Consider the following 10,409-nt stretch of genomic DNA (forward strand, 5'->3'; position numbering starts at 1 on the left):
ATAATGCATTACATTTCACTTGGTTTTCACCAAGTCTCAAACTGCAATTTATATGAACAGTTTGAGACAAATCATTACATGCAGTAACATTCAAAAGTTTGGACACATCTACACATTCAAGGGTTTATCTTTATTTTTACTATTTTCAACATTGTAGAATAATAGTGAAGACATCATACCTATGAAATAACACATATGGAATTATGTAGTATGCCTTGACGACAGCTTTGGATACTCTTGGCATTCTCTCAACCAGCTGTGAGCCAGGCCTAATCGCCCAACATCAGTGCCCGACCTCAGTAATGCTCTTGTGGCTGAATGGAAGCAAGTCCCCACAGCAATGTTACAACATCTAGTGGAAAGCCTTCCCAGAAGATGGGAGGCTGCAGAGGGGGGACCAACTCCATATTAATGCCCATGATTTTGTTCGACCAGCAGGTGTCCACATAATTTTGGTCATGTAGTGAATATTGATTGATTGATTAATTTATATTCCCTAGGTGTGTGCATGGGAAGTGTATTCCCCTTGACCTGCAGTCGTACCGCTGTGAGTGTGTGGAGGGTTACCGTGGTGCCCTGTGTAACCAGCAGGGGGAGCTGTTTAACCCCTGCCGCAGCCACAACTGTAAACATGGACGCTGCCAGATGTCTGATTCAGGAGACGCCTACTGTCACTGTGAGGCCGGATACATCGGAGAGCTCTGTGACGCAGGTAGGAGACACACACACAGACACACACATACATACACGTATTACTACTGTGGACAGTCACTGTCTCCATCTTTCCTCCCCTACAGAGTCAGTGTCTCTGTCTTTCCTCCCCTACAGAGTCAGTGTCTCTGTCTTTCCTCCCCTACAGAGTCAGTGTCTCTGTCTTTCCTCCCCTACAGAGTCAGTGTCTCTGTCTTTCCTCCACTACAGAGTCAGAGTGTCTCTGTCTTTCCTCCCCTACAGAGTCAGTGTCTCTGTCTTTCCTCCCCTACAGAGTCAGAGTGTCTCTGTCTTTCCTCCCCTACAGAGTCAGTGTCTCTGTCTTTCCTCCCCTACAGAGTCAGTGTCTCTGTCTTTCCTCCACTACAGAGTCAGAGTGTCTCTGTCTTTCCTCCCCTACAGAGTCAGTGTCTCTGTCTTTCCTCCCCTACAGAGTCAGAGTGTCTCTGTCTTTCCTCCCCTACAGAGTCAGTGTCTCTGTCTTTCCTCCCCTACAGAGTCAGTGTCTCTGTCTTTCCTCCACTACAGAGTCAGAGTGTCTCTGTCTTTCCTCCCCTACAGAGTCAGTGTCTCTGTCTTTCCTCCCCTACAGAGTCAGTGTCTCTGTCTTTCCTCCCCTACAGAGTCAGAGTGTCTCTATCTTTCCTCCCCTACAGAGTCAGTGTCTCTGTCTTTCCTCCCCTACAGAGTCAGTGTCTCTGTCTTTCCTCCCCTACAGAGTCAGTGTCTCTGTCTTTCCTCCCCTACAGAGTCAGAGTGTCTCTATCTTTCCTCCCCTACAGAGTCAGTGTCTCTGTCTTTCCTCCCCTACAGAGTCAGTGTCTCTGTCTTTCCTCCCCTACAGAGTCAGTGTCTCTGTCTTTCCTCCCCTACAGAGTCAGTGTCTCTGTCTTTCCTCCACTACAGAGTCAGTGTCTCTGTCTTTCCTCCCCTACAGAGTCAGAGTGTCTCTATCTTTCCTCCCCTACAGAGTCAGTGTCTCTGTCTTTCCTCCCCTACAGAGTCAGTGTCTCTGTCTTTCCTCCCCTACAGAGTCAGTGTCTCTGTCTTTCCTCCCCTACAGAGTCAGTGTCTCTGTCTTTCCTCCCCTACAGAGTCAGTGTCTCTGTCTTTCCTCCCCTACAGAGTCAGAGTGTCTCTATCTTTCCTCCCCTACAGAGTCAGTGTCTCTGTCTTTCCTCCCCTACAGAGTCAGTGTCTCTGTCTTTCCTCCCCTACAGAGTCAGTGTCTCTGTCTTTCCTCCCCTACAGAGTCAGTGTCTCTATCTTTCCTCCCCTACAGAGTCAGAGTGTCTCTATCTTTCCTCCCCTACAGAGTCAGTGTCTCTGTCTTTCCTCCCCTACAGAGTCAGTGTCTCTGTCTTTCCTCCCCTACAGAGTCAGTGTCTCTGTCTTTCTTCCCCTACAGAGTCAGTGTCTCTGTCTTTCCTCCCCTACAGAGTCAGTGTCTCTGTCTTTCTTCCCCTACAGAGTCAGTGTCTCTGTCTTTCCTCCCCTACAGAGTCAGTGTCTCTGTCTTTCCTCCCCTACAGAGTCAGTGTCTCTGTCTTTCCTCCCCTACAGAGTCAGTGTCTCTGTCTTTCTTCCCCTACAGAGTCAGTGTCTCTGTCTTTCCTCCCCTACAGAGTCAGAGTGTCTCTATCTTTCCTCCCCTACAGAGTCAGTGTCTCTGTCTTTCCTCCCCTACAGAGTCAGTGTCTCTGTCTTTCCTCCCCTACAGAGTCAGTGTCTCTGTCTTTCCTCCCCTACAGAGTCAGTGTCTCCATATTTCCTCCCCTACAGAGTCAGAGTGTCGAGGGGAGCCTGTGAGGGACTTCTACCAGGTGCAGCGTGGATACACCATCTGCCAGACCACACGCATGGTCTCCTGGGTAGAGTGCTCCGGCGCCTGCGACACGGGGGCCTGCTGCACAAGCCAGCGAATGAAACGGCGGAAATACACCTTTGAGTGCAGCGACGGAAGATCATTCAGCGAGGAAGTGGAGAGGACCATCAAGTGTGGCTGCGTGGGCTGTATGTAGCACGCTTCACACAAACCTGCTACCGCCGCCGAACGCACCACAGAGAGAACCGGAGAGGAGTAAGAGAAATAGTATAAAGAAATATATATAAAAACCTCTATGTATTATGGGACAACAGTCTTTATAAAATAGGACATCACCTCCTCTTTCTTTGGGTGTGTGACGTACAGAAACACAACAACCACCAAACCATTGTATCTGCAACATTGTTTCGAAGGGGTCTAAAGATGTCAAAGGTGTTGCATTCAGAGCAAGGACTCAACCAATCCCTCATACACACATGGTCTAAACCTCTGGCCTCTTGGCCATCCATCCATTAGGTCCCAGATAGCCTAAGAACCATCTCTCATCTTTTCTTCCTGATGGCAGTGTGTGGAATGTAGCGTCTGGCCTGGTCAGGGTGGCAGGAGGGAAGAGCTACAGAGATATTGAAAGAGAGGGAGGAGACTGGGGTTGGGCTGTAGTTGAGTTTGGTAGGGCAAGGGCTGGAGTTGGGCTGGAGCTGAGCAGAAGCTGGGCAGGGCTGGTATAAGCTTGCCTGGGCTGAGTTGAGCCAAATAAGGTCAGGCTTAGCTGGGCTGGGCCGGATTGCAGTTGAGCTGTGCTGGGCTGAGCAGAGCTAGGGCTAGGTCGGGCTTAGCTGGGCTGGGCCGGACTGCAGTTGAGCTGTGCTGGTCTGAGCAGAGCTAGGGCTAGGTCGGGCTTAGCTGGGCTGGGCCGGACTGCAGTTGAGCTGTGCTGGGCTGAGCAGAGCTAGGGCTAGGTCGGGCTATAGCTGGTCTAGACCGAAGCTTATTAGACTCCTAGAGCCTTTAGAACAAGATACGTCCATTATTTTCCTTATTTATAACACTACTGCACTGAATACCAGCACTGAAAATCAGTGCCCTTCACAGTGCACACACATACATACACGCACCCACACAGTAGAGAATGGCCTTGTCTGAGCAGAAGGAAACACACACACACATACATACACGCACCCACACAGTAGAGAATGGCCTTGTCTGAGCAGAAGGAAACACACACACACACAGTAGAGAATGGCCTTGTCTGAGCAGAAGGAAACACACACAAACACACATTTTCTGTCTGAGCAGAAAGGTATTTCATTAGAATCAATACACATTGAGATGCAGGTAGCCTCTCCATTTCCCTACTGTGGGCTATAAGCTATAACCTCACCTGGAGCAGGCAGTGCCCGTTGAAGACCCATCTCCCAGCATGCATTGCCTCAGGATCATTTGCATAAGCCCTCCCCTCTTTGAGCAGGATGATTAGGCCCCTGAATGCCTTCAGTATTAAACGTGTGCAAACTGTTGCATGTGAGAAGTTTGCACATGGATATGTAGAGCTTTTTATTATCATGATGTATATTATTACAGAACAAAGGTGCAGAATATAATTTTTGGTTTGTTTTGTTATGTCTAATTTCAATGATTTGTTTTGCATTATATTTAGTTTTCTGATGTAACCTAACTCCTTCAGCCCTCTCTTTATACAGAAATGCCTAACAGATTCTAATATATATATATTTGTATTTCATTTTGGTATAGTATTTTTATATGTTAAAGAGTAAATCTGTGTTTTCTGGAAGCTTCCAATGGAACGGGCAGGATGGCGTTTGATTGGTTCCATAGCTGTTTTCCTTTGTATATTTCACTTGCTCTAACAAGCTAGTTTGTGATTGTCCAAAACAAGGTAGCGAATGGCTGGCCTTGTTCTATAGGAGGCGTATTTATGTAAAAACATGTTTAATATTGTATATGTTGTCTTCCATGTGAATATGACATCTAATTCATTTAAAAGTCTGTCTGCTGTTTTGTTTAATTTATTTTATCTTAAGACTTTTTCCTGTAGAGTATAAAAGGCATAATAATTTTTGCAGATTTTCAAAAATTATTGGGAAAAAAGGAATACAAAGTTACAATAAAAACTAGTGTAACAAAAAAGAAAAGCTGTAAGGTATTTGTGACATCACTTAATAGCCATTTAAGACAGTGCTTGTGCCCTCTGGCTCAGACACATTCCTCATTGTCTGTTGGGCCCGAGTGGGTGGAGTTCAAATGCAAATGAGAGAGATGCCCCTCCTGCTCTGAAATAGATGTTTCCTGTATTTACCATACTCTGAAATATAGTGAAAGGGTTTTGATCGTCATGTTGATTTTGTTGAAATGTTCGGTTGAATTTCTGTCATTTTATATTGGGGACATTTTCCGTCGTAGATAGAAGTAATTATAAGATTCAAGTGAAACAGTCACGGTTGACTGAAACTTATCTGCTGTAGGAAGCTTACTTATTGTGGATGTGCACAAAGATGGAGTCTACATTTGACCTGCATTAAGCACTATTGATGCTGCCATCTTACCATTGTACTGTGGTGGGGGCATGGCTTGAATGACAGCAAACTGTAGACCTGCCATCTTACCATTGTACTGTGGTGGGGGCATGGCTTGAATGACAGCAAACTGTAGACCTGCCATCTTACCATTGTACTGTGGTGGGGGCATGGGTTGAATGACAGCAAACTGTAGACCTGCCATCTTACCATTGTACTGTGATGGGGGCATGGCTTGAATGACAGCAAACTGTAGACCTGCCATCTTTCTGTACATCTGCAATTGGATCCACCAATGAGTGTTTTGTCCATTTTTACCTGTACAGTTAAATCTCTCTACTATGACAGGCTATAGAACAAGCTTCAGAGATGAAAGAAGGTGCCAGTCGCAGAGTAGAACAGTCCAACCTGAATGTTTATAGATAAATATGAACTGAGCTCACTCCTGAAGGGGTATGGATCAGCCATCATCCTGTTTAGTTCACATTATAAAAGGTATAAAGACACCACATCCTGTGTTATAAAAGTGGGAGACATACAGGACTGTGGAGTAGGATAGAGACCTACAGGACTGTGGAGTAGGATGGAGACCTACAGGACTGTGGAGTAGGATGGAGACCTACAGGACTGTGGAGTAGGATGGAGACCTACAGGACTGTTGAGTAGGATGGAGACCTATAGGACTGTGGAGTAGGATGAAGACCTATAGGACTGTGGAGTAGGATGGAGACCTATAGGACTGTGGAGTAGGATGGAGACTTATAGGACTGTGGAGTAGGATGGAGACCTACAGAACTGTGGAGTAAGATGGAGACCTACAGGACTGTGGAGTAGGATGGAGACCTACAGAACTGTGGAGTAGGATGGAGACCTACAGGACTGTGGAGTAGGATGGAGACCTACAGGACTGTGGAGTAGGATGGAGACCTACAGGACTGTGGAGTAAGATGGAGACCTATAGGACTGTGGAGTAGGATGGAGACCTAAAGAACTGTGGAGTAGGATGGAGATCTACAGGACTGTGGAGTAGGATGAATACCTACAGGACTATGGAGTAGGATGGAGACCTACAGGACTGTGGAGTAGGATGGAGACATACAGGACTGTGGAGTAGGATGGAGACCTACAGGACTGTGGAGTAGGATGGAGACATACAGGACTGTGGAGTAGGATGGAGACCTACAGGACTGTGGAGTAGGACGGAGACCTACAGGACTGTGGAGTAGGATGGAGACCTACAGGACTGTGGAGTAGGACGAAGACCTACAGGACTGTGGAGTAGGATGGAGACCTACAGGACTGTGGAGTAGGATGGAGACCTATAGGACTGTGGAGTAGGATGGAGACCTATAGGACTGTGGAGTAGGATGGAGACCTATAGGACTGTGGAGTAGGATGGAGACCTACAGAACTGTGAAGTAAGATGGAGACCTATAGGACTGTGGAGTAGGATGGAGACCTAAAGAACTGTGGAGTAGGATGGAGATCTACAGGACTGTGGAGTAGGATGAATACCTACAGGACTGTGGAGTAAGATGGAGACCTACAGGACTGTGGAGTAGGATGGAGACCTACAGGACTGTGGAGTAGGATGGAGACCTACAGGACTGTGGAGTAGGATGGAGACCTACAGAACTGTGGAGTAGGATGGAGACCTACAGGGCTGTGGAGTAGGATGGAGACCTACAGGACTGTGGAGTAGGATGGAGACCTACAGAACTGTGGAGTAGGATGGAGACCTACAGGACTGTGGAGTAGGATGGAGACCTACAGGACTGTGGAGTAGGATGAAGTTGAACCTATACACTGACTGAGATTTGGGGGGGATTACGGTCAAACTTTGGGATTTTAAGGCTGATCCTAGATCTGTGCTTAAGAGCAACTTCTACCCAGAGCATCCTGTTGCAGTGGACTCCATGTTTGCCACCATGTTAACCCTGGTCTAGATTCAATCAGATCAAGTGCTCACCGGCGATAGCCGAAACCCGCATAGCTGATGTTCTAACAGAATTGGAGGTGTAACTACGTTGGAGCTCTCAAAATTGTCGAGCAGCTGCTCCTGATCATTGTCATGAAGCCACACCCGTCCCTCTCATGTTAGAAGTTCAGAACGAGAATGAGTAGGCTTTATAGAAATAATTGAAAATCATTCAACTAAATTAGAATTTCTCTCAGCCTAATTGAGGTGTAGATTAAATCTCACATTCCAATGTTCAAACTTGTAAACGAGGCTGCATGGGCTTTCTCTTAATGCGACTCTGTGCAGACAATAGAGCCCTACAGTGGAGGTGTCATAATACCCATAAAACCTAGCGGTCAAACAGGGAAATGGTTCCAATTGTTTTTCGCGTAGGGAATTTTCAAAGCACTTAAAATAAGGGCTGTGTTTCGTGTAGGCATACAGTACCATGGCGTGACGTTTTGATAACCATGTTCATCTCTCTAGGACAAGGTGCCTTTTATCAATATATTAGTCTCTATTTAATCTCAAGATCAAATTGCTAATTAGCATCAAAGTAGACATCATGCAAGACTACAAATCCCTGCAAACTCCTGCACATAATCTCTGGCTGACACCTTTACTAACAGGCATTGTGTCAATTTAAAACTTGCACAAGACAGTTCACAGAATTCAAATTTTAAAGAAATGTAGCCCATTCATTAATTACTAAATGTAGCTAACATTAGACAGTAAATCCAGAGATCCTTACCTTTGCCTCGACTTGGCAGTCTCATCCAGATCATCATGGCATTTGTAGATCCTTATGATAGCCACATTAGCAGCTAATTAGCAATTCATTTTTTGGGGGGGGAGAAATACAGCTGAATATATTGATAAAAGTCACCATGTCCTACAGAGATGTACAGGGCAAGTCTACACAAAACACAGCCCTTATTGGAAGTGTTTCTAAACTACCCTATGGGAAAATGAATGGTGGGAAAACGATTGGAACCACTTCCTTGTTTGACCACTAGGATTTATGGGTATTAAGACTCATACTGTGGTACTCTACGCCAAGGTAACACGCCAGGAGCTGCTTGTGGATTTGACAGTTCTAACGCAAGTCCACCTCCGACACCACCAAAACAACCGTTCTTCGGATGTCAGCTAAAGCGGATCTGATTGAATAGAGCCCATAGTCTTGGATAACCCTGAGATTTTCCTAAGGTCTCCACATTGTATGATATTGATGAAGTGTCATCTCATCCTTTAGCTAAATGTTTAGCTCTATCCCTCCTAGGTTTCAACATCAGTTCATCACAGTTCTCAGAAAAAGGACTTTCACAAATATGGATAGTTGCAATTCAGCCCGATCCTTTTGGTCTAGTGTGAAACCCTTAAAGACTCAACCACCATACATGGACAGAGAACTGTACTCAGTATCATTTCATTGTGAAAGACAGTCTCTGTTGTACTGAACTTGTGCAACAACAACAAATATAATCACAAAAACTATTTCCTACAGATGTGGTACTTCGGTTGCTTTAGTTGTGTTCCGTCGCAGGTGTGATGGTGGGATTTAACTGGAAGGCCCAGTGATGCTGAATGTATGTAGTATCTATCTTATCTATTGCCACTGACAAAATGTTTACTCCTCCACTTTTCATTCATTAAACTTTGTGTGTACTTTTAACATGGACTCTAACGTGTCCCTTAATTGGTTTGAATGGAGCTCGTGTGTGTGATAAGGTTGAGGGGGGAGTCAACAGAGTTCAAAATCAGTTTGAGTGACCTGAGCTGGAATATGTTTAAATGTTTTTTATTTTAAAGCATGCACAGTGGGGCAAAAAAGTATTTAGTCAGCCACCAATTGTGCAAGTTCTCCCACTTAAAAAGATGAGAGAGGCCTGTCATTTTCATCATAGGTACACTTCAACTATGACAGACAAAATGAGGAAAGAAAATCCAGAAAATCACATTGTAGGATTTTTTATGAATTTATTTGCAAATTATGGTGGAAAATAAGTATTTGGTCAATAACAAAAGTTTATCTCAATACTTTGTTATATACCCTTTGTTGGCAATGACAGAGGTCAAACGTTTTCTGTAAGTCTTCACAAGGTTTTCACACACTGTTGCTGGTATTTTGGCCCACTCCTCCATGCAGATCTCCTCTAGAGCAGTGATGTTTTGGGGCTGTTGCTGGGCAACATGGACTTTCAACTCCCTCCAAAGATTTTCTATAGGGTTGAGATCTGGAGACTGGCTAGGCCACTCCAGGAGCTTGAAATGCTTCTTACGAAGCCACTCCTCCGTTGCCCGGGCGGTGTGTTTGGGATCATTGTCATGCTGAAAGACCCAGCCACGTTTCATCTTCAATGCCCTTGCTGATGGAAGGAGGTTTTCACTCAAAATCTCACGATACATGGCCCCATTCATTCTTTCCTTTACACGGACCAGTCGTCCTGGTCCCTTTGCAGAAAAACAGCCCCAAAGCATGATGTTTCCACCCCAATGCTTCACAGTAGGTATGGTGTTCTTTGGATGCATATCAGCATTCTTTGTCCTCCAAACACGACGAGTTGAGTTTTTACCAAAAAGTTCTATTTTGGTTTCATCTGACCATGTTACATTCTCCCAATCTTCTTCTGGATCATCCAAATGCTCTCTAGCAAACTTCAGACAGGCCTGGACATGTACTGGCTTAAGCAGGGGGACACGTCTGGCACTGCAGGATTTGAGTCCCTGGCGGCGTAGTGTGTTACTGATGGTAGGCTTTGTTACTTTGGTCCCAGCTCTCTGCAGGTCATTCACTAGGTCCTCCCGTGTGGTTCTGGGATTTTTGCTCACCGTTCTTGTGATCATTTTGACCCCACGGGGTGAGATCTTATGTGGAGCCCCAGATCGAGGGAGATTATCAGTGGTCTTGTATGTCTTCCATTTCCTAATAATTGCTCCCACAGTTGATTTCTTCAAACCAAGCTGCTTACCTATTGCAGATTCAGTCTTCCCAGCCTGGTGCAGGTCTACAATTTTGTTTCTGGTGTCCTTTGACAGCTCTTTGGTCTTGGCCATAGTGGAGTTTGGAGTGTGACTGTTTGAGGTTGTGGACAGGTGTCTTTTATACTGATAACAAGTTCAAACAGGTGCCGTTAACACAGGTAACGAGTGGAGGACAGAGGAGCCTCAAAGAAGTTACAGGTCTGTGAGAGCCAGAAATCTTGCTTGTTTGTAGGTGACCAAATACTTATTTTCCACCATAATTTGCAAATAAATTCATAAAAAATCCCACAATGTGATTTTCTGGATTTTTTTTTCTAATTTTGTCTGTCATAGTTGAAGTGTACCTATGATGAAAATGACAGGCCTCATCTTTTTAAGTGGGAGAACTTGCACA

The 10,409-nt window shown here is 45.3% G+C and overlaps 1 protein-coding gene across 4 annotated transcripts in view; it reads left to right on the forward strand.

Moving 5' to 3' along the window:
- The window catches only part of LOC139580477 (slit homolog 1 protein-like), a 213,467-nt gene extending 204,760 nt beyond the window's left edge, over positions 1-8,707 (forward strand). For all 4 annotated transcript variants that reach the window (XM_071409214.1, XM_071409212.1, XM_071409213.1 and 1 more), the window contains 2 exons: positions 501-712; positions 2,494-8,707. In XM_071409214.1, the coding sequence (XP_071265315.1) occupies positions 501-712; positions 2,494-2,732 (451 nt within the window). In that variant the 3' untranslated portion in view covers positions 2,733-8,707. The remainder of the gene's footprint in view (positions 1-500; positions 713-2,493) is intronic.
- Positions 8,708-10,409: the final 1,702 nt, after the last annotated feature.

Source organism: Salvelinus alpinus, chromosome 7 (genome assembly GCF_045679555.1).
Source record: "Salvelinus alpinus chromosome 7, SLU_Salpinus.1, whole genome shotgun sequence".
In the NCBI taxonomy this organism is placed as follows: Eukaryota; Metazoa; Chordata; class Actinopteri; order Salmoniformes; family Salmonidae; genus Salvelinus; species Salvelinus alpinus.